The 20929-nt window shown below is 36.6% G+C and overlaps 3 protein-coding genes across 7 annotated transcripts; 1 reads left to right on the plus strand and 2 right to left on the minus strand.

The window, feature by feature from the left end:
• The first annotated feature begins 4471 nt into the window (after nt 1-4471).
• LOC113360822 (protein rolling stone-like) lies at nt 4472-6647 on the plus strand. The gene is made up of 8 exons (XM_026604280.1): nt 4472-4912; nt 4998-5031; nt 5110-5352; nt 5444-5533; nt 5700-5765; nt 5857-5948; nt 6055-6102; nt 6188-6647. Exons 1-8 carry the CDS (start codon nt 4557-4559, stop codon nt 6303-6305), a joined length of 1047 nt encoding a protein of 348 aa, XP_026460065.1. The 5' UTR covers nt 4472-4556; the 3' UTR covers nt 6306-6647.
• A 4436-nt stretch (nt 6648-11083) lies between these two features.
• LOC113358882 lies at nt 11084-12732 on the minus strand. The gene is made up of 3 exons (XM_026602603.1): nt 12717-12732; nt 11200-12552; nt 11084-11109 (listed from the first exon to the last, which is right to left on the minus strand). The coding sequence occupies exons 1-3, from the start codon at nt 12730-12732 to the stop codon at nt 11084-11086; spliced, it is 1395 nt and encodes a 464-aa protein (XP_026458388.1).
• A 230-nt stretch (nt 12733-12962) lies between these two features.
• Nucleotides 12963-15017, minus strand: LOC113360823. 5 transcript variants are annotated; one of them, XR_003364810.1, is made up of 7 exons: nt 14892-15017; nt 14504-14535; nt 14216-14248; nt 13889-13996; nt 13684-13723; nt 13205-13569; nt 12963-13115 (listed from the first exon to the last, which is right to left on the minus strand). XR_003364810.1 is itself a non-coding variant. In XM_026604281.1 (3 exons), exons 1-3 carry the CDS (start codon nt 13710-13712, stop codon nt 13040-13042), a joined length of 309 nt encoding a protein of 102 aa, XP_026460066.1. In that variant the 5' UTR covers nt 13713-13880; the 3' UTR covers nt 12963-13039. The 5 variants fall into 5 exon arrangements, 1 of the variants encoding a protein (XP_026460066.1); XR_003364811.1 differs by having other exon boundaries at nt 13205-13393; nt 13669-13723; XR_003364809.1 differs by having other exon boundaries at nt 13669-13723.
• Nucleotides 15018-20929: the final 5912 nt, after the last annotated feature.

A 20929-nucleotide genomic window follows, 5' to 3' on the forward strand; every position in this document is an offset into this window, starting at 1 on the left:
TTTTATCCTTTTCGTGAATCCCCCAATTTCTATATAATGTCTTTTGAACCCGATCTTCATTGCTTGTAAATTATTACACCACGACCTGCCCATTTCTGCTTGATGTGCATATGCTAGGAATGTTGCTGCATTGTCTTGGCAGTTCAAACCCTCTCCTCACTTCTCATTGCTCATGTAAAGCTTGTGGGAATGTAATGTGCAGGACAACAGCTCATTCCTGGAGTGGATGTGCTGCTTTTCACTTGTCAATCCAATTTACAGCATTATAGGTAATCCAATACCTTTTGGTTTTTTGGGATTACTAGACCTTTTATTTGAATCATTCATTTGACTAGATATTTGGTTTGCAAGCATAATGTGTTTCATTTCACATATTCATCGGTTTGGCAGAATGTGAGCAATGGTGTTTATGGCAGTATCAAGCAGCATCGGTAAGGAGAGTGTTTGATGGACCACCAACACGAACGGGTCATCATCACCAGTCTTATTCGCGAAGGTCCTCCATTTCAGATGTCTCATCGATGGAGTGAGCATCTAACGCATGCCCACATCTGGAGTGCATGCCGTGTCTACTACCTCTTTGCTCTTACAATCTGAGCAATAAGCCAAGGTATGTGCAGGTACAGTAGTTGCATCTTCCTGTATTATCTTGATATGCAACCTAGACAAGGTTTTACATGGTTTTTGGTATCTTCGGATACCTGCATAAGCCATGTTCTTCTCATAAAATAAGGCCTACACCTACTTTTAAAGTCTGATTTAGAAGCTGCAATCACAATGTAGTATATGAGGCTATAAGGAGTCTGATTTAGAAGCTGCAATCATAATGTAGTATATGAGGCTATAAGGAGTGCTAATGGTATCATTAGGACTCCAGTTATGTGTAAAAAAAGGGATGAAAAGAGCCATAACAAAGACACAAGCCTGAGGCGTGCCCCATATCAAAACCCCAAGTGCCTTTGACATATTCAAATCTCACGTGACAGAAGCGCTGCAACTAAACCGTCTTCCACAAATTTCCTCCCTATAAAAACACGAGACTAGTAGTATATCAATTTATCAGATCACTCTCTCTAATCAAAACCCAGTAAGTTAGTTTCAAAAATCTACTTTGAAACTAACCAGAATCCTCAAAGAAAATAGTCCAAAATTAAACCAAAGAAGCAGCTTTGGTAGAGATTCAAGAAATTGTGATAATGGAAGATAGGATAGGAAAAGATGTTGTTGTTGATGATGGTGGAAAACCTGAAAGTGATGAACAAGGAACAAGCAGTAGGACAACACTAGCTGACTTGCTTTCTCAAACCCATGATCAAGAAGATCCAGCACCAGCAGATAAGAAAGAAGATGATAAAGAAGGTGAAAATCAAGAAGTGCGTAGTACAACACTAGCTGAGTTGTTTTCTCGAGAAGATGATCAAGAAGATCCAGCAGAGAAGAAAGAAGATGATAAAGAAGGTGAAAATCAAGAAGTGCGTAGTACAACACTAGCTGAGTTGTTTTCTCGAGAAGATGATCAAGAAGATCCAGCACCAGCAGATAAGAAAGAGGATGATAGCAGTAGCAGCGGTAGAAAACAAGAACCTGTTAGTAACATGAAAGCAAACATGGGTTTAAAACGCAAACATGAAAGTAGTGGCACTTTGGATGATGAATTAGCTGAAACTAGTGATTCTTCTAAAAGAGCACGGATATCTGAAGAAGGAATTGTTAAAGATGAAGATTTGGCTGAAGAAAGTAGTTCCGCTAATAGTACTCTGCAACATCAAGGAGATGCAAGTACAAAAAACCAAGAAATTAACTACAATAAATTCTGCGAAATGGTAAGAGATCCGGGAGGAGAGCATAAGGATTGGATCCTGGATATAATTAATGAAGGTGAGATGTTGATAGTAGGGGATGCGATACCAAAGTCCGATCTGCACTTACTCATCATCCCTACAAAAAAGGAATTAAGGTTTTTGTGCCATTTAAGACGGTGCGATATACCACTATTACGAAGGATGAGATATGAAGGAACAGAACTAGCGCAAAGGTACTTGAAAGACAAACCTCACCAGGCTGTCCGGTTAGGCTTTCACGGTAGACAAACAATGCATCAAGTGCACATGCATGAATCACAGTTATAGAATACTTCCGCCAATAAATCTTTCTGTACCACCAAATATTATTAAAACCCTAGTTAGTCAGATAAGAGACATAGCCACATTTTTGTTTTTCCCAAAAAGATATCAAATCAAACCTGTTGTTCTGTAGAATATCCTAATTTGTCCCATCTTTGTTTTAACCCTTTCTCTATATCAACATTTTTCCAAGTGTTGTTGTGCCCTCCAGCCTGAAGCAGTTGGAAAAGAAAAACGTGAAACTTTTGCGGATAAAAATACTGTCCAGATAGAAAAAGTTAAGCAAGTAATACCTTTTTTCTTATTATTTTTCTTGTTGTTTTTATTCTTCCACGGCCTTTTAAACCAGTTCTTTCTCTCCTCATTATTTGCAAACTAGGGTTGTCAACATTAAACATTAGAAAGTGAGCAGGTACTTTGATAAGATTATTAACCTTTGTGAATTACTAATCCACACCATTGTTCTTTTATTCCTTTGTCTTCTTTGTTTTTTGTTTGAGAAATAGAGGCACATATAGCAGACTTAAATTACGATGTTCTCGGATAATTTTATTTAAAAATTTCAGACACAAAAGAGAACGGACAAGAGCAGGATGTAATAGTGAGTCTTTTCTTTTAACTATTTAAAGTGAAGCTATAAGCTAATGGTACAAAAAAAAGTATTAAATTTTCGGGGAAAACTTACTTGTGTGGCAAGTGTCAAGGAACCGTTAGATTTTTTTTCCCTTTCTTTGTTATACGTCGTCTTCATTTTCTTTCTTGTTTTAATAAATCATAAATTATGTTTGGTAAATTGGTATTCTAAAGTGCTGGTGATGTAGCTAATCACAAAAATATACATGTTTTAAAAACACATTGTAGTTATAATTACTTTAACTTAGTATTAAATAAATAATAATATAAGTAACATTTATTTTATTTTATTTTTATTCTTTATCATTATTTTATAGTTATTTTTATCATTTAATAAAGAATTTTATGATTATGGTTTGCTTCAAAAAAATTTATTATTGTAATTATTATTTATTAATTCAAAATAAACAATAGAAAATATAACGATGATTGTCTTTATAATAAATAATAAGGTTACAATAGAGAATCAATTAAATAAAATTATATGTGTCCACAGCTTCTGCCTTTCGGCTTTTAAAAGCTAAAAGCTAGTGCCGTGTAACTTTTAAAAGCATGCCCAAAATGGAAGTGCTTCTCTCCAAAAATATTTTTAATCTTTTTTACCAAAAACAATTTTTGATAGAAAAAAGCAAAAAGCAATTCCCAAACGGGGCTATAAGACCAAACTCGTTAATATCTTCCAAGTTGAACTCGAGAATACTTGAAAAAGATCCTCCTACACCTGCATTACAAGCAAATCTGCTCACGGGTAACTGATTTTCAACAAGTTATTACTGCTGACAGTATGCCATAGTTACTGACAGAACGGTGACAGTTCTGAAGATAGCATTTAGGAGCGCACTATAAACATTTCAAGAGTTAAATGCAGAACATGAGGAGCAACACGTATAATGAACCATGAATTTTACCATACTAATCACAAAAGCCTTGGTCTCTGGGTTCGTTCACTGAAATAGTTTTGACTTCCTCTACTATTATAATAAATCAAATCTGCATTTGATTACTAGTAACCCTTTTCAGCAGGAAAATATTTTCCAAATCCCTCCACTGGAGTATAAATTGGTTAATTAGCATCTGACAAAATGGTTCATCTTCCATTTTGCCCTTCTCAACATCCTCATCTTGGTTGTCCCATACTGACACTACTGAACCATTCTGAAATCTAAACTCAAAATTCCAATCCCATGCCTAGTGTCCATCCTGTCATTTCATGTAATTATTGTCATTCTTCTTATTTACCATCAAGTTTGACATGATCCTTGCCTTGTAATGCAAATATTTAAGGTATAGAATGAAAACCCGCCCGAAACCCCTTTAGTATGGGATATTACTGGCGACATTTGCCAAATGGCGGAAGTGAAGGACGTTTACAAACTAGACTTTTGGGGGTAAAGATGAAAGAAATTGAAAAACAGAGTGCCATTGGGCTTCATTTTCCTTCGCCCAAAACCCAATGATATACTCTATAAGACTATAATACAGGAGGATTCAATCCTCTGATTTCCTGTTTGGTTTGAACCCAACTTGTACTCAAAATACGGACCCTCTTGGCCTTTTAGTATCATAGGGATGGACCAACAAAGCGGAGAAATTTTTTGACCTCTGTCTAGTTGTACTTGTCTTTCTCTAGAAGTACAACTAATAGTCCTACCATACCAGCTAACTCAAATAAGCTTTTCTCTGTTCACCACTCACTAGTCATATAGCTTAAACACTAACCTTCATTATTGTGTGAAAGATCCATCACATTCTGTCTGATCTCTAAATTCTTTAGGTTAGTTTCAAGATAAAGTTGTATCCATGACGGTACTAGTTCCCTGGAACGACATTCTATGCTTCCTCGTAGTTGTCAGCTCTATTTTTCTTTCTATATGGATGCTCCTGCGCCATGAAGAGAATGACGGTACAAGAAAATGTTCAACAAAATACGAGAGCTTATTGATTCCTCAACCTGACAAAGACAATGGAAATGTCATCACTTCAGAGTGGACTCAACCGAATCATGTAGTATCCAATCAGTTGTGGACAAGTTGTTGGAGAAATCTGAACCCTGTATGGCTTCTGGTTACACGGTTTTTATCCTTCGTTATTATGGCTCGTGTTCTGGCTTGGGACATCCAGCTGCATGGCAAAACAGTGTTTCTGTACTACACCAAGTATGTTTTCCTTTTTCTTCTCCTTCATATGATATTCTGTGACACTACCTGTGCTCTAATTATGCTTTTCGTGAGTGATACATAGGTGGACCTTTGCATTAGTCGTCTTCTATTTCGCGGTATGTGTGGTCTAACATTTTCTGTACTTCAGAATCAAAGTGCAACTTCCCGCATCTAACATTCATTTCTGCATATAGCTTGGCACAATAGCATCGGCACAAGGATGTTTGGTGAACTCGAGGAAACCTGTCAACCAAAACAATGGAAAAAATAGTTCGGTAAAAACGAGTATGGCAGAGAGTAGTAATAAATCCAAAACAACCATAAATTTTTCGGCAAACAAAGTCAGAGCTACTGTCAAAGTGCAGAGCTATCATGAGCAGGACAGCATCAAGGAAATAGCTGGCTTTTGGGGATATCTGATGCAAACAGTCTATCAGGTTAGCCTGCCTAAAATACTTCTTTTCGTAGCAAGCCAACTAGGTGGCATTGCTTGAAATATGCAATTGATGCCAACCTTTCTCTTGCCAGACTTGTGCCGGAGCTGTGATCCTTACAGATACCATCTTTTGGTTTCTTATAGTCCCATCTCTCGCTGTTGCAGGAGTCGAAATGAACCTGGTGAGACTACTCAATCCTCGCTGAGAAGTATAAGATTCAAAACCTCGTTATCTAGGATGTATGTAGTATTTACTAGAGCTACATTTGTCATAGAGCTAATGCAGTAATCCTACGATTCAAAACTCATATATCACTAATTTCATGTCTAATGACTTCTGTTTGGCAGTTAATGGGATGCATGCATTCTCTTAACGCGGTGTTTCTTCTCATTGACACCGCTCTCAATAGCCTTGTAAGTATAACGGCCAAATCTGGAGAAGATTTTGTTCCAATTCTAGTTTCTTTACTTGATGAAATTGTGATGGAGACTTGCTTGTTTGTAGCCCTTCCCGTGGTTTCGGTTTGCATATTTCTTACTATTCAATTGTACGTATGGCGTTTTCTTATGGGTTCTTCACGCATGTGGTGGTTCATGGTAAGCTAAACAAAACACCATAGCGATTTTCCATCTTAACAGCAGACAAACAAAGCAAAAGTTTTAATCTTCTGGCTGAATTGGTGGTTTCATTTCTTTTTTCCAGGTGGCCTTACCCATTCCTAGATCTATCAACTCCATGGGCACCTCTATGGTACAACACTAAATCATTATTGAATTTAAGCTCTTCTATATATTCCGCTTTCGCGCTCCTGCACTCATGAGAATTTTATCTACAGGTACTTCTGCCTGGCCCTAATTTACTTCCCTTGCTACGGATTGTATGCTCTGATCGTAAAACTAAAGAATGGAGCATTCTCGAAGTGGTTCCCTCATGCGTTTGTGAGCATACCATAGCGCTGTTCATGGCTTGATATGCGTTTGTGAGCATATCATATATGTAGTACAACACTGATATTAGCACTTCCAGAGTAACTTCAAACACATCTTCACATTCATTGAGGATAAGAAGAAAGACCAAGAGGATGAGGAGGAAGATAAAATTTTAGCTCCACCAATAAGGACGGATTCTACTTGTATTGCCAACTTTAAGTTCTTCATTGACTTTCCTTTAATGTTGATGCGAGAATGACTGCATGTAAATCTTTTAGTGATTGAGAATATCGAGGGATATATGCATATATATATATATATATATATATATATACTCCCTCGGTTATTTTTTAATAGTCTGGTTTCCTAAAATATACGTTTCAAAAATATAAGTTTCGTAAAATCGTTTTTTCTTTTTCTACCATTATCACCGAAACACCTTCACCATCGGTACAGGCCTCTTTCAGCTTCATCTTCTCCCAAAGAAACCACCACCAACAACACCATGCCACCACTACACCACCAGCAACACCGTCGCCACCATTACAACAAAGAAATGTCAAAAACCCATTTCCCATCAAAAAAATCACAACTTTCAGGAGGCCCTTCAATTTCTTCAATAATCTTCTTGATTTCTGGATTCTGTTTAGGAACCACCACTGATTCAATAATGGATTGTTGGATTAATGATGGTTTAACATCAGAATCATCAGCATGGGTTTCTTGGATTTTTTGATGTAATTGATTTAACATCTTCATTATACATAAACCCCGCAAAAAGAAAAATTGAGAAAATTACAACAATGATTGAAAGATTGTTGTTTCTTCTTCCATCACCACCACCTGCTGTTTCAACAGAGGTGTGTTTCTTCTGGGTAGCTGCATGAGTTGAGATGAGACTAGTCTTTAACGAACTGTAGTTTGTCAGAGAGTGGGAGGGATCAGAAATAGAGATATTTTGAGAGATAAAGAAAGATAGAGAATTCTGTTTGTTTAATGGGGGATTTGGTGAACAAATTGGATTAGAAGAAATCAATAACTCGAATGAGAATTTTACGCCCACAAGTTGTTCGAAGAATGTCCTGAATGAGAATTTCAGGTTTACTAATGGTGTTGAATGGCAAATCTTTGACGTCCATCAGCAACTCTGAGCTGAAATGTTACTTTGTTGGTAGTGGCTGTGTAAGTTACAGGATATGAAAGAGGTTATGGAGTTAATAACAATGTTGCTGGGTTTAGTGTTAGTTGAATGGAGTTAATATAGCTACTAGAGTTTCAAGTTGTGTTGCACTGTGTTGTAGAATTTGGAATTGGGAGAATGTGTGGTAAGGAAATGTTGTGAGTGATAATGGATGGTAAGTTTGTCATGGGTCTGAAGATTAGCCAAGAACCAATGCAGAATCTACAGATAAATCACATCATCATCCAATTATGGTGTGTGGATTAATCCAAAAAATGATTCTTTGTATTTATATATGGGAATAAAGGGGCTTCTTGGACAATCAAGAGGCAAAACAAACATTTACAGGACATAAAATTACAGAACCTTTGCAAACCTTTAATCTACTCCAAATCTTACAATGGAGTAAAACAAAAGAATCTAATGCTGTAACATTACAATGGAGTGATCATGGAGGAAATGATCGTAGAGTACATTCCAGATCTTTTATTAGCTTCATACTCCTTTGTCAATCAACAATCAACCAATATCCCCTTTGTAAGCTGTCATATCTTCTTTGCCTGATTGAAGTTCAGGATCTGACATGTTTACTTGGAAAGCTGATCCACAGATTCCATAGCTTTTTCGACAGCATACATCATCTTCTTCGCCTGTACGTATGTGCAAACATAATTATTCAAATATTTTCAATACGGGAGCAGATGCGTAACCTATAGCGCCATTCAAATGATGGGTTCTGTGTATTGACTCAAAATTACCTTACAACCCAAAGAACAAAATCTGAATGAATCAAGCAAGGTCCTGGCACAAATTTCACATGTATTTGTAACTCATTTACCATGTCTTAATTGAGGGCGTTCGTTGAGAAAAACGATTTCAGCATTGTTGATTACATAATGTTGAACACCAGAAATGTTTATGTGCTTCTGAACTTCATTAACCCTAATAACGTTGTGGTAGTTAGACCTCCTTATCTGCAATTGGCGGAACAAAAATGTTAATAAGAGTTCAATCTTCCAAGTGGGTTTCCAAAAATCAAAAAAAACAAAACTGAGAGAACCTACTTAAACAATGCGATGTTCTCTATGATGAATCAGACAATAAGAACAAATGGATTTACCCATACAATCCAAGCAGATATATTTTGTTTCACTTTTAGACATTTCTTCCCCGTGGTCTCTATAAGGAATGCAATAGTTTGCTTCCAGTAATGGCCTTAACCATTGAGCACCAAAGCCAGTGTTTCCTTCCATTGGGATAAGCGGAACGACCTAATCAGAACACACAAAGAGACAAGCTGTCTGAAGTGGAGATACAGAGAATTCTAAATCAGATACATTCTCACATATACATCTGCATTCTATACAAGCAATTTGAAGCCAGCATCATATTTAAAAATTGAAAGCTAGGCTCATGAAAAGAAGCAGTTAACTCATCTTCAGGTGTATCCAGCGTAGGGTAGAAAAGAAGCATCTTTAAATTCGTTATACAATGACACAAGTACCCAAATCTAATCAAGAGGTGTGACATGAAAATAAGGCAGCATTTCAAACAGAATATAAGAAAAAGTGGATGTATTGAACGTAAATGTAATTATGAACAATTCAAGTGACATGGAAAAGGAATCATTTCCTGGTTTGCAGGTAAATGTCTCCACTGATCAAAGACCGATCCCAATGAATCTAAATCTAGTTGTCAATGACAACTGAAAAGTGAAAACATGACATGAGTGTCTCAATAAAACCCCTTTCATTCAAAAGCACCAACCTATATAATGTTGGCAGTACACTACGCGCAGCAGATGATGCATTGATCATAACACAGTGCAGTCTTTCCAGCATCATATTTAAAAATTACAACTCAATAGTTGCAAAGATGGAAAACACTAAACAGATTGTATAAGAAAACCATATTATATAAGATGGCAAACATTAAACATCAACCACTCAACAACAATACACACATTCAGGGTTCATAAAATCATCATATCCTGAAGTGGTGCTCATGGATGCACAACATAAATTTTAAAAATGACACCCTAGATGTGTACGCAATCAAACTGAATCAGGGGCAGCAAGGTAAGTGGGTCACGTAGACATAAGTGGACTTTAAATTTCTCTCACTATTTGTATTGAACTTTGGTCAGCATTATCTAGACATTATGGTCTGTAATGGGGGTGAGTGCGTAAACTAGTTAACTTCGCTAATTTGAAATTCACATTTATGGTTTGTCTACTATAAATTGTATGCAATTGTGGGGGCTTCTGGAGTAGTTGCATTGTTAAAAAATTGTATGTAATTGTATGTACGAAATCAAGCAAGAGATAATAAGCTTACTGGTTCAGGTGGCTTGGGTGCTGAATCACGAGGTGGACGAATGTGGATTCTTCTCCTATATAGCTCAAGTAGTGGCTTCGGAAAATAGACCTCTGTGCAATGATTTCGTGCCAACCCACATACAATCGCTACTGGAGGGAGGTCCATGAGCTGTGTTATCTTCATTTTATTGATAGATTTGGCTCTTTGCAAAAACATCATAGTACAAAGGTGTTTTTAGCTACAAGGAAAAGACTGCAGAGTCACCAAGTATTGTTTTTGTATAGAAGGTGGTGCAATATTAAAAACTTCTTTCTTCCGACAAGGTCAGAGGCGTCCTCAAGCCAGCTCTTGTAAATATCGTTGCCGATAATAGTTTGTTTAAAATCCATGGCAAGCTGGCCCGTTCTTTTTCTTTTCATATTCGCCTTCGTTTGGTTTGCTTTCATAGGGTCTAAAACTGATATTGCACACAATAACCAATAGGCAAAAAATACATGATAAAGAAAAAACACACAGACTCAAGTAACAAGGCAAAAAATATGGTTTTGATTTGAAGCGCACATACTAAATATGACAGCAAAGAACAAATTAGATAAAAGAAAACCAAGTCTTTGAGAACTGTAAATGGTGAAATCATGGTCAAAACCATTTAAGAACCACTACCACAGCTTATCGCCCTCATAACCATACTGACATGTATCATTGTAGGAATTAATCATTCTTTGGTAGCTAGCTCTATGTTTTAGCTTGGTAGTGCGCATATGTAAAGGTAACTTATATATGATCTCAAAAAACTTATTGGGGAATGAATATCAGTTCATTAAATATATAAATTGGTATGCCATAGTAATCCATTTCAGTTAGAGGGGAAAGGGGAAACTCAACTAGTAAGAGAGATGCACATGATTTTCACTTGACGAAATTCCCAGATTCCCACTCAAACTAAAATAAGATCTGGAACGTTTGTATTCAACAACAACAAATTTTCTAATTCATCTACAGACGACGCAAATTTTTGCATATTAAAAAATGAGCTGAAATTCGTTGATGGTCATCTATATGTTAACAAAAAAAACAGGTCCATTCCAAGAACTCAGCCTACCCCAACAGTCTAAGAATGCAGTACATACATACAACTAGCAGAAGAAAACACAAAACCTAGTGAGATTCTGAATTATCGATCAGAGATTCTTTGAAATATAAATTCTTCATACAATAAATTACTAACATGATTCTTATCAGAATGTTTAGAATGCTTGTGGTATTTCTTGTCTCTGTGGCTACTACTACTGCTGCTTTTATGTCATTTATCTCTTTTAACCTTGTCATCTGCAAAAATAAATAAAAAGAATTCAAGCTTGCCATTAAAGACTTCAATAATGTGTAAAATAAGCGAAAAACAAGTTTGAAATCACATACCTGAAGAACTTTCATGCATAATTTCATACTCCCTCATAAATTCCCTGGCCTCATTCAATACTTGAGGATCACACTCAAGTGCATTTGGGAGTTGTCCATCTCTAATTAAACGCCATTTATGCATACGAGGAATCTTGTAGTGAATCCCACCCTTGATTCTAAGAATCTTCTTCATGTAAGATTGTAATGTTATGAAAACATTATTTGCGTCTTCAACCGAGAAATTTTCAAAAGCTCTCGTAACACTTGCGATAAACTCATATAATGTGGTTGGAGCATCAGTATGATGAAGTGCAGATATAGCGCTGAAGAACCCAAGGTCTAAAACATTCAAGTCGGGGTTGTTTTGAGGTTGACACAACAACTCGATATCTAACCCGTAACTTCTAACCGCTTCCATAATTTTTATATCATTCTCGTGGACATGTGGTTTTGCATTATCTTGTTGTATAAAGATTTTATTATAATTATTGAACGACCATTTCTTCTTGATAGCAGGCAACAATTTCTCAATCAAAAAACACCTCATAACCTCTTTTTCAACAGATTTCATGGCCTTGGTTTCCATTGTGCCAGCTTTGCGGTTTTTGCTGCTCCTTTTTGCGGCTTCTTTAACAACAAAAGGCCATATTCCGATCTTAGCATCAAAACCCAAGCGACGACGAGCCACGCCCGTTAAAAACATAATTTTAGTGATAAATTTTTTACTTTCACACGTGCGTAAAGGCTTTTCTTCTTCGACATTAAGATAATACTTTTGTGCTCTTCTTGTAATGTAAAACCATTTTTCAACTATATGAATTTGATCCAACATGTCAATGAATGAATTTGAAGATTGGGTCATACCTTTGTCTATCATTTTTAAGCAAAAATTCACCCTTGCTATCTTGTTTGCATCCGTAAGTCCCGGCCTCAAGGCATTTGAATGTGGTCGAAGATATCCATCCTTGATTCGTCGATGTACTGTTGTGGTTGACAATTTTAGTGCGTGTGCTATTCCTCTAATTGTTGTCCATTTGCAAAGAGGTATCAACTTAATTCTATGTAAATCTAATTGAATTCTCTTTCTACCAACTATATTGACCATCTTAGAAGAGATATCAACCACATCTCCATTTGCATTTTCCAGTTTAGCATCATGCCATAATCTCGAAACAGTTCTAAAACTAACTTTAAACCGAGCGGCAGTATCAGTGATAACTCCCTTGTGAAGTCTCCCATATGTGCTTTCTTGCATCAATTTTTCAAGAATCCTTCTCTTCACATCAGAGGTTAAATTCTTCTTCTTATTTCCATGGCGAATAGGTTCTGGTTCTGCGGTGGTGTTAATGGGATAGTGTATCTCTTCCTCCACTAGTGGAAAGTGCAAAAAAAACGTCTGCCAGAAAACTCTTAAAACCTCTAAAAAGGACTGTTTCTGGGAGCCCTAACATTGTAGTCTTATTACCCAAAATGACTGCTTCTGAGATTCTTTAAATTTTTCAAATTAAGACTATCTTGAACTGTCATCAAAATACCGGTAGGAGCAGTCATATTGCTGGATCATATTTTATATACAAAAAAGAATTGATTCAGCTGAATCCATAACTGATTCAGTTGAACTTTAACTAGAAAATAAAATAAAATATTAGAAACGAACAAGAAGCAAAAACTGAACGAAATTCAATCAATTTACATTCAAATGAGCTGAAGTTAAAACATTCGCTATTCGATTAAAATTTGAATTCCTTAAATGTACAACACACTGATGATATCTTATTTCAGTTGACACTTGGGTTCAGAATAACCAAAAATTTATAAACAAAACATGACCTCACACGAATACCAGTTCTAAGCTTTATTAAATATAATGAATGATGCATCCCTTCCACCTCTCCAGTCCTTGCTCGATGGACAGCCAACAGTCTTCTGTGTTGCTGAAACACATGATTGAGTAAATATAAGCTACAACTGCATAACTCTTAAAATAAATTCAATTAAAAAAGTGACAAACAATTAGACTAACCAGTCATTGCATGGACAGTGAATCAACATTGTATTCAGCTCCAGTCTCAACCAATAGGATTTCTTCGAGGTTTCTACAACCAAAAACTGCAACTTGCTTCTCATCCAAGAGGAGGGTGTTGCTGTCCTCAACCTTGAGTTCGTGGTGCTTCCATTGACCGTGGATGAAGCCTTACTTAAACATGTATGTCTGCGATCACAGAAAAAAATATACCAACCATCATTAAAAAATCACGTTATAAATCATCTCTTAACCAATGGCTTCCCAACTAAAGCTTGAGAATCTGCGTCAATGCCATAAACAGTATAAATCTCATTTCCAATAGTGTCTTCTGCATATGCCACCAACTTATTATTCAGACTGACCTGTAAAAAACATAACAAACAAAGCAATCAACAAGCGGCATCAACTAAAAGAAGATAGATAAACCATAATACATTATCAGAAACAGAATGCAAAACCACCTAATAGGTGCATACTCTGAAAGCTCCAATACTATAATAATCATGTTCTTTCATTCTTTGGCGTTGACATTTTCATCCAGGATACCATGCACCACAAGAAATGGATAAAGATTCAGAAATTATATTTAAAAAGTCCATCTAGCATTTTGCAAGACTATTATACTTGATACAGAATAGATAAAAACCAAAACCAAAGAGCATAAGATTGCAGCTACACTACCTTTGCCAGCTATGCTCAGGCCACTTGATATATGCAAACTTTCAGAATTCCTTAGTTACAAATCCAATTAAAGTACATGAACGAACCTTTTCCATCAGACTTATAATCCTTCAACATAAAACAAATTCAGTAAGAAACAAAGTAAACACCATCAATTAAAACAATTTAAACACCATTCGCACCATGCTATCAAGACATATACCATATCAAATTACTCAATATGAGACCAGAACCACAAAAGACTTTAGATCCTAACAGGATAGACTGTGCACACATTTCTAGTTACCATCAAACACAGAAAAAATCAGTTGAGAAATTAGTACTTACATAAACTACCCTTCTTATCCTCAAGAGAAAACCCTGCAAAAATAAAACACCAAAAAATCCACGATCCTTCAAATAAAAAAAATTCAGTATGAAACAAACTAAAAAGTAAAAACCATATAGTACAACTCATTAAAGCACCATTCGCACCATGCTATCAACACATATCATACCAAATTACCAATATAATATAAGAATCACAAAAGATTTTCAATCCTAATAAAACAGAGTATGCGGTCATTTCTAGTGACCATGAAATACAAAAACATCAATTGAGAAATTAGTACTTACATAAACTACTCTTCTTATCCTCAGAGAAATCCCTGCAAACACCAAAAATTCCACTATTAAGATTCATATCAAATCCTATTTCATACAATTAACAGAAAGCCTAAAACCACACACAATAAAAAAAAAATCAACAGTTAAAAAACAACTCTAACACCCCAGCCCCAAATTTCTTGATTGCATTTACTATCCATTGCAATACCTAAAATCACCCAAACACAAAATATATTTCATAAATCAAATCAGCATCAAAGAATATATCTGAAAAAAAGTATAAGATTAAGATGTGTGTATATAACACATCAACTAATCAATCATCATCAGGAAAAAAAAATTGAAGAAAAAATAGAAAATAACAGAACCTTTATGTAAAATCTTTGCAGTATCTTACCTCATAAAGAAGAAAATTAGCATCATAAATACCTTCTCTTTCATCTGCAAAATTAGCCTTGTTGAGTGTTATAAGGCTATGGAGATGGACGGTTTGGTGCTCTTTCCACATGAAAGCTTATGGAACCCAAAAATCCCGGAAAAGGTAATTTTTTTCGTGTGGACTCTATTGTTACAGTGCAATCCGTGTTTGGATACTTATCGGAATTCTATTATGGTGAATGGATGTTTACTTTGCAAGAAAGCAGTGGAGTCAGATCAACATCTATTTTGGCATTGCGAAACAACTAGGAATGTGTGGCTTTATTTTCTGAATTGTTATGGTTTGCAATGGGCCTTTCAAGGTTCAGTCAGAGATACCATATGGGAATGGAAGAGAAGAAAAACTAAGAACTCAAATGTTAGAAATCACATTTGGGACATCATTCCTTTCGCGTGGATATAGAGAAATGAGAGGCTTTTCAATGGGCGTTACAAATTTTTGGAGGAAATTCTCAATACGGTTAAGGTTTTTATATATAACTGGTGTTTAGGTACAAAAATCTTTTACGGAATCCATCTGAATTCTGTATTGTACAACTGGAGGCATTAATGCATTAATTTAGGCTACCAGTTTTTCTTTTTGTTGAGTTTTGGGTTTTTCTTCTACGAGCTCTGCTACATTTGAGCTTGTGTTTCTTGTATTTTCTACAGACTGCTCTGTACCATCTTGGTGAGGAGTGGCTTTTTTAATCTATTGTTCCCTTCGCGAGTCAAAAAAGAAGAGAACTATTCAGGATTACGAAATCCAGGAAGAGGAGATGGAATTGTTTTCCTTTTCTAAATCATCTTCTGAGATAGCGGTGAGAATCACCTATTAATTCGGAAACACAGTTACATTGGGAAACGTCTATATATATAACATATAGCGAATCGTCTATATACACAGACAACAAGGGCTTTTTGAATTCTTTTTCGGCATAAATACTAAAACTCCAGTCACCACCGCGCAGCAGCAATGTCAAGCATGATCCTCCCCCCACACAAAAAAACAAAATACAGAAACTCCAATCACCACCGCGCAGCAGCAATGATCCTCCTCCCAGAAGATGTGATACAAGAAATCCTTCTAAGGGTACCTGCGGAATCGATCCTTAATGTTAAGTATGTTTGCAAGACGTTGTTTTCCTTAGTTTCTAACCCTAGTTTTGTGAAACATCATCTAGATCATACGATCCACAACCGAAAAAATCGATCTAAGTTTATGTTTATGATTCAAGACGGCACCAAACCATGTTATCCTCTAGTTAGCACAGTCAGTTATGATGATACACTCTTTTCTAACTCTTTCATATCACCAAATAGGGATGATGATTGTGTTGAAATTGATCCCCCATTCATAGACTTAGCTATTCCAATTCACTTCTTGGGATCTTGTAACGGTTTGATCTGCATCATGTTTCAAACTAGTATGGTTTATGGGTTGGTGTCATTCTTTGTTATTTGGAACCCAACCACTAGAGAATATAAGGTATTACCCAATTCACCAACTAGAGTAACAAACCACTACTCTTCTATATATTCATTTGGTTATGATTATAAGCATGATGACTACAAGCTTGTTAAAGGTGATTTCATACAAGATGGTTCTGTCAAGATGCCACCAAGTGAGGAGGATGTTTATGTATCTGAGGTATATTCATTACAGTCAGATTCATGGAGAAGCATTGACACCATCCCTTATCATATGCTCAAGTATATCCCTTTTGACAGTGTATCTGGGGTGCTTGTTAACGGATTTCGCCACTGGTTAGCTAAAAGAATACACGGAAATAAGTGGCTAAGGGAGCAGTTTATAGTCTCTTTTGATTTCAGCGAGGAGAGGTTTAAACAAATGCAGTTGCCAAATGGATTTCGGGACAACCGTCCTCTCCACACTGTGGGAGTGTTGGAAGAGTGCCTATGTGTGGTTAATGGTGTTTGGGTCCTTGGGGAGCCTTGTTATCAACTTGAGATATGGGTGATGCAAGATTATGGTGTCCAAGAATCCTGGACTAAACGTTTTGTCATTCACCCGACGGAACATCGACAGATTTTCGATCTATATCCACTAAGAGTGATTTGGTCTTTCAAAGATGATAAGATTCTTCTATTAAAGACTAGGGATGAAAGACAGTTTGTTCTATATGACCCAAAGAAAGATACCATTACAAGTAGTTCAGTACCTGTACATGCAGCGGAGAATTACGTCGAAAGCTTGGTTTCACTTAACTCCGGTATTTATATGGGAAGTTGCGGAGAATATGCCGACAATCTACATCAACCTTTGTTGATCGAAACTCGTCAACGCTAAATTCTTTATCGATCAAACAAAATTGGCCTTGTTATTTAACAACCACCTGCTGGTTTGTTTACGTGATATTAAATTAAATCAATTTAACCATTAATTTGAACCTGGAACTGTGTGATGCATGATCAGGGGCGGATCTACATTGTGACGACTGGCTTAAGTCAGCCCTAAATCCAATAAAAGCTTCCATTTTGTAGTGCAATTGTATTTGATAATAAAAAATCAAGCTTAAACAATAGGCTTAAGCCAGCCCAAATCAAGTCAATTTGTTTTCAAGCTATCCCAACATTCATTTTCTGGTTCCACCACTATGCATGAGTTATTCTTCCGTCTAGTTTCTTGTGTCTCAGGTATTGCCGAACATGCAGTACAAAAACAGTGAAGTTGGTGTATAACTGTGTGGCAGAACTCAAGTTGGGTGGCACACTAGATAGGAGAACATGTGACATGATTGGCGAAGCTAAACCAGAACCTGCTATGGTTATTTATATCTTTCCTGCTATTTAAGGATACATAAACATCACTGCTTTTTATAAGACTAGTAGGTATCAGCCCGGCATATGGCCATGCTCAACCTCTTCGATTATAACTTGGGTTTTGTGTCGTATGGTTTGTTTTTACGAGTATTCTTGGGTTATAACATTTTCTTTTTTATTTAATACAAAAGATAACATATATTAAAAGAGCTTACATGAGAACATTGCTTAAATATATTATAAACAATATGCTTTAAATATATTATAAAATGTTATGTTTGAACAACATTGTTGCAATGGGTTTAGTAAATTTAGTTGGATAACACGTGACTCAATACAAATGCATAAGATAATTACGCTAGATAGTAGATTGCACAACTTTTTATTTATTTATTTGCTAAGAATCGTGTTTGATCAGAAGCTGGGTTGCACAGGTGTAGACGCGGACACGACACGAAGGCGGACACTATAAAATTCTCAAAAAACTAGGACGCGGACATGTATATGCATATTTTATGTATATATTATTTATATATACAATCATGTATTTATAAAAATTAGAAAATGATGTTAAATGTGTATATATTTCAAAAGAAAAGAAGATATCGATTGTTTATACACGCCGAAGGTCAAGCAATCAAACATTATTAAACACATGTCACAATCAAAATGCATTCTTGGAACAAGACATAAAAAATTCCCTAAAATCATAAAAAATTACATAAAATTGGGAAGAGTGCCCTGGGATCGTGCCCGTTGTCCGGCCGGCCATGCCTTGACCATTGCCGGTCTCACACTCCATCGTTCCCTATTTTATTATTATTTTATCTCCCTCATCTCATGGAAATTCCTTAATTTAATAAAACTCTCCAGTTTCATGGAATTTCCCTCAAATCAGAGAAAATACGTAAAATTACATAAAACTGGGAAAGTGTGGGATCGTGCTTGTCAACCGTCCGTCCATGCCCTAGCCGTGGTCGGTCCCACACTTTGCAATTCCCTGTTTTATTTATAATTTTTCATCATCTCATGTATTTTCCTAGTTTCAGCAAAACCCTGGATTCTGCATATTTTCTCAGAATGTTGCTCAAATGCGCATCGGAAAATACTGAAACTCTCAGGACTGAGATACGGACACTATGGTGACACGGGAACATCCCCTTGACCGACCAAGGGTGACCCTAGGGCTTGCAAACAGTCGGTCCCACATATTTTAATGATTTTAACTTAATTTGCTCAGTCGCTCATATTAGGTTCAAACTCTTTCCAAACAATTGGGGGTTTGCTCAAACGACCATCCATTGGTCCCACGGACACCAAGAGCCGGTCTCATGACCTCTTGGTCGGATCATCATCCTTCCATAGCCAGGTTTTATTATTTGTCGCTCACACGAGCATTATTTTAATAAATGATTAAACCAGCATTTAATCATTCTTTCACCAACGGGTCCTCAAGAGACTTTGGTATTTCGCTCGTTCAAGCATCTGGGCGTACATGGTGGACTCGTAATCCCATGTAGTCGGTCCCTGCTGAACTTTGCGGATTGATTTGCAATAAATCATCATTTCAGTAAAATTAGGGTTTTGAATTCAGAGCTCCGCAGAAACATGATTCTGAGCAGATTCAAATACTCTGATAATTTTATGTTGATTTCATGATCAACGTTTTATTTATTTTACTCGACCCAGCAGTCAGTATATTAAATTAATATTCATTTTGGTCCCGTTACCAACAATTCATAAAATGTGCAATATTTGCTCAAACCGATAATATTTGCTTAAACTAGCAATATCTGCTCGAACAAGCAGTCTACAGGGCTCTACTGGAAAATCTTCGATTCCGTACTTTCTCAGAGCTTCATGAACCCGCGAAGATATCGGAAACCACTGCACCTGCTCTATTGGAAAGAGCAAAATCTACAAAAACTAAAGAATCGCGAGATACTCGAAGAAGCAGACGTCTGATCAACAAGCAATACAACCTGCAACCATCCACAAACGCTGTTGCAGAAGGGAGCAAGCGCAAGGATGAACCCCCGAACAAGCATATCTCAGCTCCTCCAAAGATGCAAAATAAGGACAAACCAGAGGCACGGGCTCCTGGCCAGCATGCAGAGGCTCCTGATCAAGATACACCTGACTTTCCTCTCCCCATTGGAGAAGTGCTCGAACTATTATATGTCTGGATCCAAGATGGTGCAATCAAATTGACATATATCAGGAGAGACCCAACTGAGGAAGACATGGAAAATCCTCGTTACTGTCGCTTCCACAGGTTTGTCAATCATCTCACGAGTAGCTGCAAAGTCTTGAAATGCATATTCAGAGAAAACGTCGAATCGGGAGAACTCAACTTGGGGGCTGAAGGAGTACACAGGAACCCCCTACCAATCAGAACCTTTACTATCTTTGAACCTCCCATCAAATAAGTAGTTCAATCCTTGATTGAACATGTCTGCGAATTGCTATACTTATCAAAAGCTCAAAGGAAAGACATGTTTGTTACAATAAACCACATTGTGTCAGGAAATCGTCTGTTGATTCAAGAGACACTCACCGAGCCTTCAGCAACGGACAAAGAAATGTATGGCTGGGGATTGCTCACCACGGTGCACATCAAAGGAAACGAGTTCAATAGAGCATTTTTCGATGTCGGTATTACTGTCAACATTATCCATTTGAAAACTCCCAGAGCCGCTGGCATTACTCGACAGGAAGCTACTCATGCCCCCATGGCATTCAGAGATCACGAAGGAGTTTCCAGAGAGCATACGGATACGTCATCCTCAAAGTCAAAGAAAATTTGGTCTACACTGAGACCAAGTTTTACATAATCTGAGAAGATCCAGGATATGATATGATTCTTGGGCGCACATGGATTCATGACACGAGTGTACAGGTTTATACAGGAACATGCTTCTATAGTTGATTTATGGCATGTTGTGTGTGTTTTTAAGTTGTTTTTCGCATATTTTTTACGTATGTGTACATACTTGTACACCAGCATGCTTTTGGTTTTGAAAAAGTTGAAGATGGAATATGCTTACAATTTTATTTAGCTTCTTTAGTGTATGTTCGTATCTTTACTCTAGGATATGACGTAAAGGATTTTTATATCTAAAATGATGTTTGAATTTCTAACTAATTAACTATACTCCTATCTTCTTAGGCTACCACTAGTTCAAGTTCTTAATTATAGAATTTTTTTTTTTTTTTGATAATGTGCACATTTTT

This window comes from Papaver somniferum, chromosome 3, assembly GCF_003573695.1.
Source record: "Papaver somniferum cultivar HN1 chromosome 3, ASM357369v1, whole genome shotgun sequence".
NCBI lineage: Eukaryota > Viridiplantae > Streptophyta > Magnoliopsida > Ranunculales > Papaveraceae > Papaver > Papaver somniferum.

Coding starts and splice junctions, on each gene's coding strand:
- LOC113360822 (XM_026604280.1), top strand. CDS start 4,557: ATGACGGTACTAGTTCCCTGGAACGACATTCTATGCTTCCTCGTAGTT. Junction 5,534..5,699: donor CAGGAGTCGAAATGAACCTG/GTGAGACTACTC, acceptor TCTGTTTGGCAG/TTAATGGGATGCATGCATTC. Junction 5,766..5,856: donor ACACCGCTCTCAATAGCCTT/GTAAGTATAACG, acceptor GCTTGTTTGTAG/CCCTTCCCGTGGTTTCGGTT.
- LOC113358882 (XM_026602603.1), bottom strand. Junction 11,110..11,199: donor TATGCATGAAAGTTCTTCAG/GTATGTGATTTC, acceptor TTATTTTTGCAG/ATGACAAGGTTAAAAGAGAT.
- LOC113360823 (XM_026604281.1), bottom strand. CDS start 13,712: ATGATTATTATAGTATTGGAGCTTTCAGAGTATGCACCTATTAG. Junction 13,394..13,668: donor TCAGAGTATGCACCTATTAG/GTGGTTTTGCAT, acceptor CTGTGATCGCAG/ACATACATGTTTAAGTAAGG. Junction 13,116..13,204: donor CACTGTCCATGCAATGACTG/GTTAGTCTAATT, acceptor CATGTGTTTCAG/CAACACAGAAGACTGTTGGC.